The sequence below is a fragment of the Carassius carassius genome, chromosome 20, assembly GCF_963082965.1.
Source record: "Carassius carassius chromosome 20, fCarCar2.1, whole genome shotgun sequence".
Lineage (NCBI taxonomy): Eukaryota > Metazoa > Chordata > Actinopteri > Cypriniformes > Cyprinidae > Carassius > Carassius carassius.
The window spans coordinates 11,150,024-11,167,571 of record NC_081774.1 but is presented as its reverse complement, the minus strand read 5'-3'; the positions used below and the strand labels follow the sequence as shown (position 1 = coordinate 11,167,571).

The window sequence follows — 17,548 nt, the reverse complement described above, 5'->3', positions numbered from 1 at the left end:
GGTCTATTTAGATAACCTTTTCTGCCTTTCCTTATTAAAGGCTAAGATGATTGAAATGTTTTAATGTACACAGCACCCTCCAGTGGTGGTATAATATTCTCCCTTGACAAGATCCACAGTCTAACCAGAATAAAACATTTGTTAATCTGCAAAATATGATTCATTATAATTTTTTACTTTATTTATTGCTATATTTTTAAACATGATGGCACATCTGGGAATATAGTTTGATAAACCATAAATGTTCATATAAATAGTCTTATTTAATAATTACAATTCACAACCAGTGCATATACATACTGTAAAGGCACAGAAATACTAGCCAGCCAGAAAATGTGTTGTTAAATATGAATTTGAATGTAACATCAGAATCTATAACTAATATACGGTAATCAAATACTGTTGTTTTTGGCAACATCTCATTTCAAGTTAGTCAGGTTTTTGTATGTGTAGTGTTTTCCTGTCACTGTGGGCTCCAGAGCACAGTAGTACACAGCAGAGTCTGTCACTTTAACAGAGGAGATCTCCAGATGCACATGGGTTTTCTTTTCATTTAGTTTTTTAGTAAATCGAGGATCTTGATCTACAAGTTTAGACTTATGAGAAACTCGGCCTGCAGCATGCATTATGACTAAAAGGTATTCAGGAGCTGAGTTTGGAAATTGGCAATACCACTGCAGACTAATTGCTGAGGAGTAGTTACAGGACAAAGTTATATTGTTCCCCTCTGTCCCAAACACCTCTGTTTGGACTGGTGTGATAACATTCCCAAAACTGACACTTGCAGATGAGATTATTAACAGTTAAAAGCATTTAGACAACAAAGACACACAAATGAGCAGTAAAAAATAGGGTTGAAATGAGATTCTTACATGCAAAACAACAGAACAAAGCCAAAAAGGAAAAGCATAATTTTCAGGGTGTTGTTTTAGTTCATCTCCAGGACAAACTGTTACTGAAGAAAGATTTATTCATTGTCTAGCAGAGCATGTATTCAGCAAGCACCTCCTCTTAAAGCTACAGTCTTATATTCAAGTATCTGCTTTAATAGTGATATTTATTTTTTAAACAAAACTTTAGTTAGTTAACTGATAGGAAAAATCTGTCAAATAAATGGTTAAATAATAGGTGAACAAGATTTTCTGTACCTGGCAGAACTTGTTCTTGCCTTTACATACTTCAGCTGACGTGTGACACAATGTAAGTTGTGTTTTTGTAAAAAAGAAAGTACTGTATGCTCTTTCTAGGTACTGTGTGAAAGTAAGCAGACAAATTGATTGAAGTCTTGTTCCAGGGTGAGCTGATTTCATAAAATTTCATACATTTCTTTTACATAATATAATGTGATGATTTAAATTACTTGATTCCTTTCAAGTGTATTTGAGTGGAGGAAGTAAATATTCAAAACTTTTACGAAGACTTTTGCTTTCTATTCATTATAACAGCATGCTTTATAATGTAATGACTAAATGTTTTTCAGATCATTATGAGCACAGTGACATCCAGCTTGAATAAATGGCAGAAGAAGAAGCTCTGCTCATTATTCAACCATGCCAACCTCAGCCTGTTGTTCAAAGCCAGTGTGCATGGATACAATGCCACTACATTTCACCAAAAGTGTAATACTCAGGGGCCAACGGTTATAGTAGCTTACAATAGGTCTGGATATGTTTTTGGAGCTTTCACTAGCAAAAGTTATGCACAGACCACACAAAAAAAAGCTTTTCTCTTTAGCTTTAATGACAAAGAAATGAAGGAAGAACCTCTGCGTGTGGTCAGTGGAAATCCTCAGTTTTCTTTCACTGACAATGGTCCAAACTTTAACTCTTTAGTGTTTCATTACAATAACAAGTAATGGGGGAAGTCGTGGCCTAATGGTTAGAGAGTCGGACTCCCAATCGAAAGGTTGTGAGTTCGAGTCCCGGGCCGGCAGGAATTGCGGGTGGGGGGAGTGCATGTACAGTTCTCTCTCCACCTTCAATACCACGACTTAGGTGCCCTTGAGCAAGGCATTGAACCCCCAACTGCTCCCCGGGCGCCGCAGCATAAATGGCTGCCCACTGCTCCGGGTGTGTGCTCACAGTGTGTGTGTGTGTTCACTGCTCTGTGTGTGTGCATTTCGGATGGGTTAAACGCAGAGCACAAATTCTGAGTATGGGTCACCATACTTGGCTGAATGTCACGTCACACAGCCACCGTCTACAGTAATCCAGGAACATACCAATTCGATCCACAGAAGATGCATGGAAATGACTTACAGATGACAGAACGTGAGGTGTACAGAGTGGAAGGTTTGTATTATTTTGTGCTATTTTTCACATATTTGCTGAGAGAGTAATGCACTTTCAGTGATGGTTGTGTGAATAACTTGTTTGGATTCTTACCAGACTGTGGAGGACTCATGGTGAAACCATGGAGAAATGTACAGTGGAACTCTGAGTAAAGCAAACCATATACAATGTCTTCAATAAAATATTTTAGTTATTTATTTAAGCTGTTAACTAATGTTAGATAACTGTGTCCCTCTGAGTGCTTAAGCAATCTGAAAATGACAATAATGTTTTAGGAGGAGACAGGCTGTATTGAGCTACATTTCTGGCTGGAAGCCTTCTGTTAGCTCAGTCAAACAGGCTCGGATTCTACTGGTGGGTCCTGTTGGTGCTGGGAAATCAAGCTTCTTCAACTCCATCAACTCTGTGTTCAAGGGTTACGTGAGCATGCAGGCCAACACTGGTACTGCTGGGACCAGTTTGACTACTCAGGTACACATGATTAATAAAACTTCTCTTCTCAAAATATTGTGTGACAAATGCTAGTTACGGTATTGTAGACTAGTTATAAAAAAGTTTATAATTATGTAAGCGTGTATTGAAAATAATTGGTAAATATTTGTGCCATGTAGTTTCATACCTACACTGAAAACCATAATAAGTTGACTGAACTAAATTGATTGAGTAAACTTGTTGCCTCAATTTAATTGAGTAATGGAGTCTCCCAAAACTTACATATTTAAGTTTATTTAACTTGATGGTTTTGTAGACTGTACCTAAATCACTCAGAGGTTTAAATGTTGATACTTGATTCATTTGAAGTCACCATTGTGGTGGAAAGTGTTTGGTTTAGTTGGGATCTTGGTCCAGTTGTTGCTGGGTTGGTGTATTTTAAAACGCTGTTTTTGTGGTGAAAAAGACCAATTTAAATGAGCTCAGGTGTTATCAGATGTTTTTTGTTGATGAGAAAGTCATCACATAATACGTATTTGAGATCATAAAATAAGTTTTGTTTGAGGTTTTGTTTAATATTTATAACAGGCACCAAGAGCAAAACACTTATTTTGAAGATGGACAAAATGAATGCATTTGAAATATTTTGAGTAAAAGAATCAAGTACTCACACACACATACTTCTAGATTTAGCATATGCATCACAACAACGGTGACAGACAAAAGAGCTTTATAGCACAAACTCATCCTTATTTTACAACCTTTTTTTGTTCTGATTTTCACCATTGATGTGATGCATATCCAAAATCTTGATGTCTGTTTGTGACGACGTTATTGGTTTTCAAAAGTAAGTACATTATTTTATCTACTAGGTTTCTATCCATAAAAGTGAATCCACAGTTGCAGCAATACATTTTATTTTATCTTGTCACCATTACAAGCAAGATGTGCATGTTTGATCTCAACTCTCATTGCCATAATAACAGTGCTTTACAACACACAAGTTACAGCAGCAGCAAGAGACAAGCTAACACCAACAAAGAGCTAGTAACACCTGAGCTCTTTTAAGTTTGTCTTTCTTCGCCACAAAAACAGCATTTTAAAATACACCCGTTACAGCAGCAAAAGACAAGCTTACACAAGAAGTAACTGGACCAAGATCCCAACTAAACCAAACACTTTCCACCACAATGGTGACTTCAAGTGAATCAAGTATCAACATTTAAACCTCTATTAATTCTCAATAAGAGCTTCTCTAGATGTCTGACAGAAATAAAGTCACAGAACCTTGTAAGGAGTCAAACTGTAAACGTCTATATCGGACGTACACAAGACATAAAAAACATTAAAAAAAAAGACGTCATAAAAACATTCTGTCTCCTCAGTGGACGTCTTTTCAACGTCTGCAAAGTCATAAAAAGATGTCCACTGGACGTAACTTTGCCCAATGGATTAGGTTGATGTTAAAATACGCATAGTAATTTTTTGTTAAGTTTACTCAAAAAAGTGCTTGCGATAAGTTGCCTTTTTTTTTAAGTTGACACAACTTTTTTTTTTTACAGTGCAGTATAGGGTTTACTGTATTTTCATAAATATTGTGACATTTTGTCAAAAGGTCAAAGTTTAAATATGCTGTTATTTGTTTTACTTCAGTGTGCAAATAGTGTGCGGTCAAAAATAAAAACATAATTTTGAGTTAAATTTACATGTTGAGTTAACTTAAATATATAAGTACACTTTAAATTAATACCAAGTTAAGTGAACATAATCGTTTAAGTACATTAAATAAGCACGTTTGGTTTGGTGAACTGAGTGATTTAAGTACAATCTACAAAACCGTCAAGTTAAATAAACTTAAATATGTAAGTTTTGGGAAACTCCATTACTCAATTAAATTGAGGCAACGAGTTTACTCAATCAATTTAGTTCAGTCAACTTATTAGGGTTTTTCTACAAAAGCGTCAAGTTAAATAAACTTAAATATGTAAGTTTTGGGAGACTCCATTACTCAATTAAATTGAGGCAACGAGTTTACTCAATCAATTTAGTTCAGTCAACTTATTAGGGTTTCCAGTGTATTGGTCTAACGAGTTAAGCAGTAACGTTAGCTGCCATGTTCTTTCTCTCAAAGGAAAACGATTGGGCCACTTCATCAAATACTATAAGTTGTCGTTTCAATAATCATACCATATCAAAATCACGTACCACAAGGATAACATATTTCACTAGTAGAAATCATGTAAAACAACTTTATATCTACATAACTTTACTCACCTAACATAATACACTAAAAAAAACGTCCTCTTGAAATGTAGTTCAGCAAACCAAACAGACCAAAAGGACGAATTTTGTAATCCCCCAATCAGTGCTTTTGTTCTCTTGTTGCTAGGCAGAATTCCTCCCATGGCCAATCACATTAACAGAAGAACAGAGTGACGTTGAGTTTTTCCAAAGGATTACTCATGATTTTGAGCTCACAACACTTGAAATCTTAAGTTTATGCATTTGAAGGTAAATTAGTTAAATTAACTCATATTTTTAAGTGACAGGGCCAAAACGCAAAATTTTAAGTAATGTTTAGTCAACATTACTTGATTTTTTAAGTCAAGACAACATTAGGGTTTACAGTGTACTACATCAAGCCAGGCAGCAGTGTCAGCCATGTTCCCTTCTCTCTGTGTGACACAATGGGTCTGGAGGATGGTGTGAACACTGGTCTGGATGTAGATGATTTTGCCACAATTTTGAAGGGTCACATCAAAGACAAGTATCAGGTGAGAACTTTAGTTACAGTGTTAACTTAAATGGGTCATATGATGCGATTTCAAGTTTTCTTTTCTCTTTTGAGTGTTACAAGCTGTTCATGAATAGATAAGAGACTCTAAAGTTGCAAAGACTAAAGTCTCAATCCAAAGAGATATTCTTAATAAAAGTTTAGACTCGTCCATGCCCTTCTTAAACTCCTCATTTAAACATGTCTCCACATGTGTACACCACGATGTGGAAAGATTTACATAACGCTGTCCAAATGTTCACGCAAAGAAAGGACTTAACTTTGATTCTCTCTGTTGCCGCCGCGGCCATGTTGTGGAGAAGCTGTGTGTTTCATTGTGAAAGCGAAAATGCTTTCTCTGGCCTTCCAAAAGAGGACACAACTAGAAATCAGTGGTTAAAATGTATTTACAACACTTTTCCAGAACAGATGTGTGCAGCACCTTTATAGAGGACTGTCTCCAGATCCTGGGAGAGAAGACTACAATGCTGGCTGTTCTGATTCACAGTCTGTACATTTATCAACTTGAGAGGATTTGCCTCTGATGATTCAAATGCGAGTTTTGAGGAGTGTACTGTAGCACCTGTTGTTTATTGTTTCTTCTTTCACAAATGCAAACATGGTTTTTAGGTTTGCGTCGCACAATGCAACACAATGCGTAAAAAGACAGTATAAGTTATTATAATTTGTAATTATGTCCCTACTTGATGCAACAAATGGCTCATTTGCAATGGGTTTTATTGTTTTTGTCTTGTCGCGCCTGTGTTCTGACAGTATGTGGAAAAGAATGTGTTTTTTTAACCTTAAACACGCATAAACACATTTCATTACACCAGATACACAAAATGTTTTTTTTTTAGCGACATCATATGACCGCTTTAATAGTTAGGTCTAGAAGATCAGTGTTTTTATTAATTTTTTTCTGTTGCATTAAATGTTTTAAAGATATTCTATATGATCATTTTTCTCAGTTTAACCCACTGACGCCTATACAGCCTGACTCTCCTCATTTCAATAAATCTCCTGGCTTGAAGGACAGGATTCACTGTGTGGTGTATGTGATTGACATCAGCAAAGTCAAGCTCCTCTCTGACAAAACGATTGAAAAGTTTGTGGCTTTTCGAAAGAAAGCCAACCAGCAAGGTGTGTAACAATTTTGAACAGATTTTAATTAATTTCAAGTGACATGAGGGAATACTATCATGTAAATTATGGAAATTCAATCTACAGCACAGTACTGTATACAGGGGCAAACTCTACACCAACCTGAGTTTAAAGAAATAGTTCACCCAAAAATGTAAATTCTGTCCTCATTCACTCATCCTCATGTTGTTCCAAATCTGTATGACTTTCTTGTTTTCTCTGGAACAAACACACTAAAATTTATACTGTATTTTGAAAAATGCTGGTTACTAAACCATTTTGGTTTTAATTTACTTTCATTATATGGACAAAAATACAATGGAAGTCATTGAGTCAAGATATTTTTCTAAAGATCTTATTTTGTGTTCAGCATTTGAAAGAAATACAGGTTTGGAACGACATAAGAGTAAGAAAAAAATTACAGGATTTTGTTGTGGACTGTGTACAACTAGCATGTTTTGTACTTCAGGTATTCCTCAGCTGGTTCTGCTGACTAAGGTGGATGAGGCCTGCCCCTTAGTGGCAGAAGACCTGAAAAATGTCTACCAGAGCCACTATATTAATAATATGGTATGAATTAATGTATTTTAGTTTGTAATAAGTATTTTGTAATGTACTGTTTGTTTTACGCATTGTCTTGGTAAATTATTTTGTGACAGATGGAAGAGATTAGCACTCAGCTTGGAGTGTCTCTGTCTGCTGTGGTCCCAGTGAAAAACTACTACCGAGAACTGGAAATAGACCCTCAAACTGACATTCTGCTTCTAAATGCTGTGGTTCAGATGCTCAGAGCTGCTGAGGGCTATTTTGATCATTTTTACAATCCAGAAGAGAATTCAGTCAGTGTATAATATATATAAAAAATCACTATGCTTATGTTAATTAAGTTTCTTCCTAAACTAATTATTTTTATCAGCAAGTGTGATTAATGTAAGAATCCTTCAAAGCTAATAAAAATAGAGGCTTTTTAGAGGAAGTAGAATATTTAAGATTTGAAGGTCTGACACAAGGTTTTTTTTATTGTTAAAAATAAAAAAAATTGTTAAAAACTGTTTTTGCTAATTAACTCTTCATATACATTATGGATCAAGTGGATTTTGTGAGGGGAAAAATATGAATTTTCATGACATTTAAAAACAGTTTTACTAAATTAAAAAGGCAAAAGGACGGTCTTCTGTTGTTCCTGGCACACATGTGATGTGAATTAATTTCTGATATAGTTGGGCATCTTCTCTGAAATATTTTAATATACACAGCACCCCCCAGTGGTGGTGTGACAATCCTTTATTCTCCCATTGACAACATCCAAAAGTCTAACAAGGATAAAACTGAAAAAAATCAGAAAAATGTAAAGGATGCTAAATGTTGAATATATTTATTCATATTTTTCATATATGAGGAAAGATCTACGAATGTAGTTATGGTGATAATCAATCAAAGATCTCAATCAATAATGAGCAATTTACTCGTATACTGTCAATACACGTACTGTATACTGAAAAACTAAACAGTAGAAATGCTAACCAGCTGGAAAATGTATAGTTAAATGTGAATTTGACTGTAACATTCCTCTGTGTGGATACTATTTGCTGTTCTGACGTCTCATTTTAATACTATAGAGTCAGTCAGATTCTTGTACGGTGTGGTGAGTGTTTCCTGTCACTGTGGGCTGCAGAGCACAGTAATACAGAGCAGAGTCTGATACAGCAACAGAAGAGATGATCAGATCCACACTTTTATCTTCTTTTCTGGGACTGATGGATATTCCAGAAACTGGAGGATTAGCTTCAACAACATATCCTGAATAATCCAGGATGAGGAACTGTGGTGTTAAACCTGCATATTGTCGATACCAGTAAAGACTATCAACAGAACCAGTGTAGTTACAAGAGAGTTTCACTCTCTCAGTCTCAGTGGCAAATGCTGCATCACTGTATGGGGTGATGACATCTTTAGCTCTGTTACCTGCAACAAAAGATTATTTAAGCATGTTTAAGATGAGATACTGTTATGCAATGATGATTATACATGTAAGAATTTACCTTGAGTTAGAGTCAGCAGTATAAGCACACAAGTGAACATGATGGTAGTTGCTGCTTGCCTCAGTGATCTGTGATGCTGATTATCACTGAACTAATCTGTTTCACCTCCCTGTGTTAAGCTCCGCCTTTAGACATAACCATCATATAAAGCACAGAAATTAGATATATTATGATGGATAGATACATAAATCTGATTGCACTTGTCATTTTTCAAAGTAATGTCATTTTGCACTGTATTTTTCAGATTTTCTGTAGCAGAGCATGTCTCCATAGCACATCCCCTTAAAGATAGTCTTCTTCAGACAATCTGCTGTAAGAGTGATATTTGTGTTTTTATATTATTTCTAAACAAACGTCCATAAAACAACACTTTAGTTTGAATGCAAAAATAGCTCTCGAAAATGCTAATGCTAATGATAATGCTAATGCTAGAGAAATACCTTTGACACGCAAAGTCAGCCAAATGAACAAAGAGTTAATACACTAGGAATCATTAGCATGTGCAGAGCAGTCACTTTTTCATAGTATTAACTGCTGAATGAAATTTTATGCTTGATTTCATTTATCTCAGTTAAATTTTAGCAGGTGTTAATGTTATTTACAGAGGTTTTGTGGTTAACATTAAGTGCAGCTGTGGTTTGATTTCTAGCTGTTTAAACACCATTCAAAGCAATTATTTTGTGTGTGAGTTTTTGTAAAGCTTCTCAGGTATTTTGTATCACTGGGCTCCAACTCTCAGAGCACAGTAATAGAGAGCTGAATCAGACAGAGTTACACTGTTAATAGTGAGTTCAGTGGATGATTGGGCTGTAATCGTCTGAAACCGACGGTCTGGTATATCCCCATAGCTGCTCAATGATCGAGCACCTTTACGCAATATAAACTGGGGTTCTTTGTTTGAATACTGTCTGTACCAGTAAAGCATAACATTATTGCTGCTTGCATTATATGAGCAGGTCAGTTTCACAGACTCTCCTTCTTTACTGATTATATCATCCTTGACTTTTGGTTCAATGCTGTCAGCAAATACACCTGCAAGAGAATAAATGATATTTCATGAAAGTTGTATTACTCCTTTGTAGCAATATACAGTATGTCAGTTTTCTGATTTAAAATCAAGTGCACTTTACCTGGTACTGTTATAAGAATCAGTAGAACACATCTCTCCATGGTGAGAAATTAACTTATAAATAAGGCCTATCAACATATGCTTGATGATTTTAAGTTAAAGGTAAATGTATGAATGTAATGGAAAGTCATTTGTGCAGCTATAATGTCTGTAAATGTGGGTGTGGTTTCTGATGTTTAGACCACCTTCTGTCTTTCCACATTAAACCTGAGATAACTGAGTTAACAGGATTTGCTCTGATCTGTTATATAAAGCTCAGTGTTAATGTCTCTTTGTGTGTTTTACATATTTGATTATCCTGCACTCTGTGTGTAGGGAAAATACCAGGAGTGCTTTAAAAGTTAAACATCATTGACTCGGTTCAGACTGAATGTATTGTTTCTGTTGAAGTTCTTGTTCAGCACAAGATGTTCTTCAACTAAACTTTCTTTTTCTTTCACAGATGATGTCTCAAGCAAACTCCTCCCCTTAAAACTATCATTGAAATAGCAGAAGTTTAAGAGCTGATTAAAATGACTTTCTGTTTCAATGAGTTAAAGCTTATAACACACCTCAAAAGAGTCTTTAATAATGACAATGTACCTCCTCTTTACGTCTGATAAAACACTTTCAACACAAATCTGTATTTTGCATGACTAATGTTAATTGGCAATTCAAGTATAAACACATAATTGTATCATGTTTACAGTCATATTTGAAGATGATATGAAAGACGCCTCTGAATGTTAGTAGGTGCTTGACAGTGATGCAATGTGTGATCTATCTTAGTTTCTGTGCAGTGTTGTTAATTTTCTGGTCACTGTTCCTTATTTGGCTACATATCATGTCAATTTCACTAGCGTTTATAGTCTGTGGTTTGTTGCAATCAAACAGAAGGTTTTAAGGATGCATGGAAACGTTTGTTGTTCTGTCTTTGGTTACTTAATTGTAGTCAGCGTAGACCTATTACGGATATAATTAAAGTTACTCAAAAAATTTTATTTACTGCCAATTTACTCCTCCTCAGCCAAAGTTTATTCCTTCATTGGAACAGATTTGAAATTTTAAAGCCTAAACAGGTGATAAATACATCACAATAATCCACATGCCTCCAGTCCATCAGTTAATGTCTTGTGAAGTGAAAAGCTGGCTGTTTGTATGAAGTTCATCATTAAGGCAATTTAACTTGGAAATCATCAATTCTGAATAAAGAATTACTCCATAATACATTATATTCACTCTTTCTAACTGTTTTTGCTTGTAAACAGTGTCAAAGTTTGTGCATATTTCTCTCCTGCTTCAGACAAGATTACCTTTTTACTGGAGAAAACAATATTATGCATAGAGGACTCATAGTTTAGATTGAAGCAATGGCTTGAAGCTAAAGCCTCTTAATAATAAATCTGCCTATTTCAAATGCACAGCTCTTGACCTCACATGATGTTCATTTATGGACTGGAGTCAAATGGATTACTTGTGGATTATTGTGATGTTTTTATCATCTGTTTGGATCTTATTCTGATGGTGCCCATTCACTGCAAAGGATCTATTAGTGAGCAAGTGATGTAATGTTTAATTTTATCACATCCATTCCAAATTTACCATGGATAGCATGAGAATGAGTACATTTTTAGAAAATGTTGGGTAAACTGTTCCTTTAAAAAATGAAACACCATTTAATTGTTAGATACCCTTACTCTCGCAAGTGGTGATTTTTCCATGGAAAATTGTATTTTAAGAGGCATTTGTTGGAAGATTTACTGTGAAGAATGAATTATTGTGTACAACATTTATCTTATTTTGCCGTTCTCTCCTAAACAGTTTTTTTTCTTCCAGCAGGTGTTACAATATTGTGTTTATGAAAAAAAGTTGTTGTGGTTTTACACAAGAAATTATTGTGGTTTAATTTTCATCTTTTTCTTTTTTGTTTAGTTTTTTTGAGCCAAAAACTACATGTGAGTTTTTTTAAAGCCTCTCAGGCATTTTGTATCACTGGGCTGCTACTCTTCGAGCACAGTAATAGAGAGCTGAATCTGACAGAGTTACACTCTTCATAATGAGTTCAGTGGATGTTTCTGATGTAGTCGACTGAAACCGAGTATCTGGTATATATTCATATCTGCTCCAAGACCGGGCACCTTTACGCAGTAAAAAATCTGGTTCTCTATTAAGATACTGTCTGTACCAGTAGAGCTCAACATTAACCCTGCTTGTATCATACAAGCAACTCAGTGTTACACGCTCTTCTTCTTTTCTGTAAATATTAGTTTGATAATTAGTTGGTTGAATGCTGTCAGATAATACACCTGCAAGACAATTGGACAGATTTCAGAACAGGTCAGGTTGCTTTTCCACTTATTCAAAAATACACAACATTTGTAAATGAAAATCACAGTAACGAAACACTTTCTTAAACAAATGTAATGTTGTTGTAATGGAGAAAAAATATGAGCAGGACTAAATCATTTTAATATACATTATGTTTGAGTCTGCTCAGAACAAATGTTTTATACCTGGTGCTGTTATTAGAATCAGTAGAAAGCATCTTTCCATGTTTGAAAGGTTTACTAACTGTCTTTGTAAAATTAAATTATGGTTTATGTATGTAGTGGGCTATTATGCAACTGCAATGTGGGTGTGGTTTATTTAGACAACCTTCTCTGTTTTGTCTTATTAAAAGCAGAGATGATAAGATTGTGCCTTCAGTCAGGGTACATTAATTCAATTATGTTTATGTAACTGTAATGATTGTACAAAGCTGAACAAAATAGAGGCAATTTAGTGGAGTTAGAATATTCAGTATTGTAAAGTGCAGTTTGTGTCTATTGCATTATATTTGCAGTCTACTTACATATTTTGTTATGGTCTGTTGTTTGACATGTATATACATTATTGATCAAGAACATTTTGTGCAGAAAAAAGGCTCTTTAAAATCTGTCACAAAATGCTCGATTTTGTAAATTTCACAATCCTCTGAGTCAGGTTTTACCCAAGGATTTATTTTGTATTTTTTACTTTAAGGATATTAAGCGTATTTTTCATTTTTTACGATTTTTATCAGTGTGTCATTATTCATTTTCATGACATTTAAGAACAATTTCACCAAATTATACAAATTTAGAGGGCAATATGAACTGTCTTCCATTTTTCCTTGCACAGGTGAATTAATTTCTGATACAGTTACAGTAGGTGACCTCTCTGAAATGTTTCAATGTACACAGCACCCCCCAGTGGTGGTGTGACACATTTATTATCACATTTACATAATACACGAGTCTACCAATAATAAAACATTTGGGAATCTGAAAAATATAAAGGATAATTAATGTTGACTTTATTTTTTGACATGTTTTCAAATAGATTTAAAATAGTCCTATAGTGATTTTCCATCAATAATCTCGTTCAATAATGAGAATGTACTAAATAAATAATTAATATTATGCAGTAGAAATACTAACCAGCTGGAAGATGTATTGTTAAATATGAATTTGAATGTAACGTTAATCTATGTGGATGCTGTTTGTTGTTTTTGACATCTCATTTTAATACTATAGAGTCAGTCAGATTCTTGTACGGTGTGTTGAGTGTTTCCTGTCACTGTGGGCTGCAGAGCACAGTAATACAGAGCAGAGTCTGATACAGCAGCAGAGGAGATAATCAGATCCACACTCTTATCTTCTTTTCTGGAACTGATGGATATTCCAGAAACTGGAGGATTAGCTTCAACAACATATCCTGAATAATCCAGGATGAGGAACTGTGGTGTTAAACCTGCAATTTGTCGATACCAGTGAAGACTCTCAACAGAACCAGTGTAGTTACAAGAGAGTTTCACTCTCTCAGTCTCAGTGGCAAATGCTGCATCACTGTATGGGGTGATGACATCTTTAGCTCTGTTACCTGCAACAAAAGATTATTTAAGAATGTTTCAAATGAGATGTTGTTATGCAATAATAATGATACAAGACTTTACCTTGAGTTAAAGTCAGCAATATAAGCACACAAGTGAACATGATGGTAGTTGCTGCTTGCCTCAGTGATCTGTGATGCTGATTATGACTGAACTAATCTGTTTCAAAGCCCTGTGTTAAGCTCCGCCTTTTGACAACCATTTTATAATTTAGATCTACAATTTGGACTTTTGTGAAACTTTCCCTGTACTATGAAATATTACTAAAATGTATCAGGATCCAAGCGATACCACTGCAGAGTGCAGACTAATCGCTGAGGACTAGCTACAGGAAAGAGTTATTGTGTCCCACTCTGTCCCAAAACTTCAGTTTGGACTGGTTAGATAATATTCCCAAAACTCAGGGCATGTCCAAATCTACTTTTGCTATTTTAACGACTGAAAAACAGTCCTTGCGCCCGGGCTCATGGTCTAAACGGGTTGTCCCAATTCTCTTGAGTAATGGGTGTTTTTTGGGCGTAACGTGCAATAAACCAATCAGAGTCTCATCTTCCATTCCCTTTAAGAGCCAGTTGCGCTCGTGCCATGACGGATCTGCTATTTACAAGGCAGAATTTGGCAAGCGCAAAGACAGATAGCGTCTCCGAGATGAAACAGAGCTGCTCATGTGCGAGTGAATCGATAACCTAATTCTGATACATGCGATGACTATCCATTATGACATGTAGGTATTTTTATATTTAATTAGCCTACAAAAAATTCTTATGCATTTCAATCCTTTAATTTTTAATATTTGGCATGTTTGTGTGCTGCTGTGCGTCCCTGTGTTTAATAAGCAGCATGTACGCTCTTTAAATAACAAAGAAAAAACGAGCCAGACTTTAGACCAGGTTTGAGTTGGTCTATGGCGCAGTCAATTTTCAGCTCCTTAAAATAGCAATGCTCCAGCACTGCGCCTGGACAGACCTCCTTTTAAGACCAGCACACCCATGGGCGCAAAAATGAGCGCAAAAGAATTTGATAATTAAACAACGTGGAGCTGGACGGGAAAATGCGAATGGTGCCGGACTGAAACTAGCAAATACACTTGCACTGCGCCTTGCGTCCCATTGCGCCAGGTGTATAGGGCCCTACATGTTCAAATCATAATCTGCTGTAAGAGTGATATTGTTTTTATAATATTTACTATGTAAGCAAACATTCTTCAAACAATACAGTATTGTAACAATACTGTGGCTCTAGAAAAATCTGACTCACATTGACAGGCAAATCCAGTCAAATGAATGAGGAGTTATGAATCATATTAACACAAGAGTCACTTTTTCATAGAAACAATTGCTGAATGAAAACTATGCTTATTTTTATTTATCTCAGTTACGTTTTAGCAGGTGTTGCATATCATGTTATTCACAGGGACTTTGTGGCTCACATAAAGTGCAGCTGTGGTTTGATTTTTAGTTTATCAAATACGGTTCAAAGCAGTTATTTTGTGTGTGAGTTTTTGTAAAGCTTCTCGTGCATTTTGTATCACTGGGCTCCAACTCTCAGAGCACAGTAATAGAGAGCTGAATCAGACAGAGTTACACTGTTAATAGTGAGTTCAGTGGATGATTGGGCTGTAGTCGTCTGAAACCGATGGTCTGGTATATCCTCACTGCTCCATGATCGAGCACCTTTACGCAATATAAACTGGGGTTCTTTGTTTGGATACTGTCTGTACCAGTAAAGCATAACATCATTGCTGCTTGCATCATATGAGCAGCTCAGTTTCACAGACTCTCCTTCTTTACTGATTATATCATCCTTGACTTTTGGTTCAATGCTGTCAGCAAATACACCTGCAAGAGAATAAATGATATTTCATGAAAGTTGAATTATACTCCTTTGTAACAATATATTATATTAGTTTTCTAATTTATATCTACATAATTAAGTTTTTGAATCCGCAGTCTGTTTTAGTGCAGTGCCAATTTACTTTACCTGGTACTGTTATAAGAATCAGTAGAACACATCCCCCCATGGTGAGATATTAACTTATAAATAAGGCCTATCAACATATGCTTGATGATTTTGAGTTAAAGGTAAATGTATGAATGTAATGGAAAGTCATTTGTGCAGCTATAATGTCTGTAAATATGGGTGTGGTTTCTGATGTTTAGACCACCTTCTGTCTTTCCACATTAAAACTGAGATAACTGTCAGTTAACAGGATTTCCTAATGATCTGCTAAGTCTCTTTGTGTGTTTTATATCTTTCTGCACTCTTTGTGTATGGAAAATACCATGATGCTTTGAAAGTTAAACATAATTTAATCACTTCAGACTGAATGTATTGTTTCTGTTATAAATTCACCCTCTTGTGGCTGACGACAAACATATACATGTATTACAAAACTGGTGTATTCATAATAGAGACCAAAAAGTTGCAAAAATGCTCCAACAAAACAATATATGATAATTGTTAACTTTTCTTGTCACAACAGAGCAGTACGGATGCTGAGGAGCAGTTACAGGACAGAGTAACATTTTCTTCCTCTTTCTTATAAACTTCAGTCTGAACTGGTGTGATGACAGTCATGAAACTGCCACCTTCAAAATCAAGAGTCAAAGAATCAATTTATAGAAATTCAATGTATATAAAAATGGAATAGCACAAACACCACACTTACTAATCTCAACTAGACAAAATTATAGAAAAAAAAATAAATTGAATACTTATATATAAGAGAACCAATCAAAACCAGTTAAGCTGAGTAACATTTTGATCATAATCAAGATCAACTAAACTTTCTGTTTGGTATTTGTCACAGATGATGTGTCAGGCAAACTCCTCCCCTTAAAACTATAATCGAAACAGCAGAAGTATTATTTAAGAGCTGATCTGTTTCAAGTAATAAATGAGTTAAAGCTTATGACACACCACAAGAGTGACTTTAATAATGACAATTTACCTCCAGTTTATGTCTGATAAAACACTTTCAACATAAATCTGTGTGACAACTATTTGGTTTGCATTACTAATGTTAATTGGCAACTTAGGTCTAAACACATAATCATCTTAGTTTCTGTGCAGTGTTGTTAATGTTCTGGTCACTGTACCATACTTGGCTTCACATCATGTTAATTTCACTAGCCTTTAGCTTGTGGCTTGTTGCAATCAAACAGAAGGTATTAAAGATGCATGGAAACGTTTGTTATTTTGTACTTTGGTCACTTAATTTTAGTCAGCATAGATCAACTGCTGATATAATTAAATTCACCCAAAAATGTACATTTACAAAAAAAAAAAAAATTGGTACTCACCCTCACCCAAAGTTTATTTCCTCTTTGGGAACTCACACAGCGTTGAGGAACGCTTTGGGAATGCCCCTGTCTGCTTATGCTTTGAATCACATAGGAAATCAGTCCAGCGTAATGGTGAAACTCCACAGGTGGGGTGACATAGAGACCAGAGCACTAAAAAGCTCATCAGAAACAAGCAACGTTAGCTTCTGTTTTCAGCAAGCACTCTTTGTGAAATGTGTCAGTCTTACTTTCTGTTGTTTGTAAAACAGTGCACAGTCGCCTTTATATGGGGATTCTCCCTGAGGGACCTCATGATCAAGGTCAAACGGCGATGTTTACGTGCCTTAGACATGTGAAAGAAACCTTGGTTCCTGTCACAAGGCCCTGTGGTGGGGGATCCATGTCGTCCCGTAACGCTAATGATGGATGCTTCCCTCATGGGCTGGGGAGCGGTCATGAGTGAGACTGTGGGAAGGTCCCCAATGCATGTGGCACGTCAACTGCTTGGAGATGCTGGCCATGTTTTGAGCATTGGAGAAATTTCTTCCATACCTGAGAGGTCATC

General features: G+C 35.6%; 1 protein-coding gene and 4 gene segments (V, D, J or C); 1 reads left to right on the top strand and 4 right to left on the bottom strand.

The window, feature by feature from the left end:
- Nucleotides 1-1,476: 1,476 nt before the first annotated feature.
- Nucleotides 1,477-7,490, top strand: LOC132096998 (interferon-induced protein 44-like). The gene is made up of 8 exons (XM_059502667.1): nt 1,477-1,851; nt 2,191-2,291; nt 2,388-2,439; nt 2,567-2,762; nt 5,333-5,497; nt 6,468-6,639; nt 7,109-7,209; nt 7,299-7,490. The coding sequence occupies exons 1-8, from the start codon at nt 1,487-1,489 to the stop codon at nt 7,488-7,490; spliced, it is 1,344 nt and encodes a 447-aa protein (XP_059358650.1). The 5' UTR covers nt 1,477-1,486.
- A 770-nt stretch (nt 7,491-8,260) lies between these two features.
- LOC132096997 (T cell receptor alpha variable 9-2-like) lies at nt 8,261-8,876 on the bottom strand. The segment is given in 2 exon segments: nt 8,261-8,604; nt 8,682-8,876. Coding segments are annotated over 2 exon segments (384 nt in total).
- Nucleotides 8,877-9,370: 494 nt separating this feature from the next.
- LOC132096329 (T cell receptor alpha variable 18-like) lies at nt 9,371-9,937 on the bottom strand. The segment is given in 2 exon segments: nt 9,371-9,713; nt 9,812-9,937. Coding segments are annotated over 2 exon segments (354 nt in total).
- Nucleotides 9,938-13,274: 3,337 nt separating this feature from the next.
- On the bottom strand, nt 13,275-13,815 carry LOC132096327 (Ig kappa chain V-VI region J539-like). The segment is given in 2 exon segments: nt 13,275-13,689; nt 13,763-13,815. Coding segments are annotated over 2 exon segments (384 nt in total).
- A 1,198-nt stretch (nt 13,816-15,013) lies between these two features.
- LOC132096330 (T cell receptor alpha variable 18-like) lies at nt 15,014-15,909 on the bottom strand. The segment is given in 2 exon segments: nt 15,014-15,537; nt 15,680-15,909. Coding segments are annotated over 2 exon segments (351 nt in total).
- Nucleotides 15,910-17,548: the final 1,639 nt, after the last annotated feature.

Coding starts and splice junctions, on each gene's coding strand:
- LOC132096998 (XM_059502667.1), top strand. CDS start 1,487: ATGAGCACAGTGACATCCAGCTTGAATAAATGGCAGAAGAAGAAGCTC. Junction 2,763..5,332: donor GGACCAGTTTGACTACTCAG/GTACACATGATT, acceptor TTTTAAGTCAAG/ACAACATTAGGGTTTACAGT. Junction 6,640..7,108: donor AAAGAAAGCCAACCAGCAAG/GTGTGTAACAAT, acceptor TTTGTACTTCAG/GTATTCCTCAGCTGGTTCTG.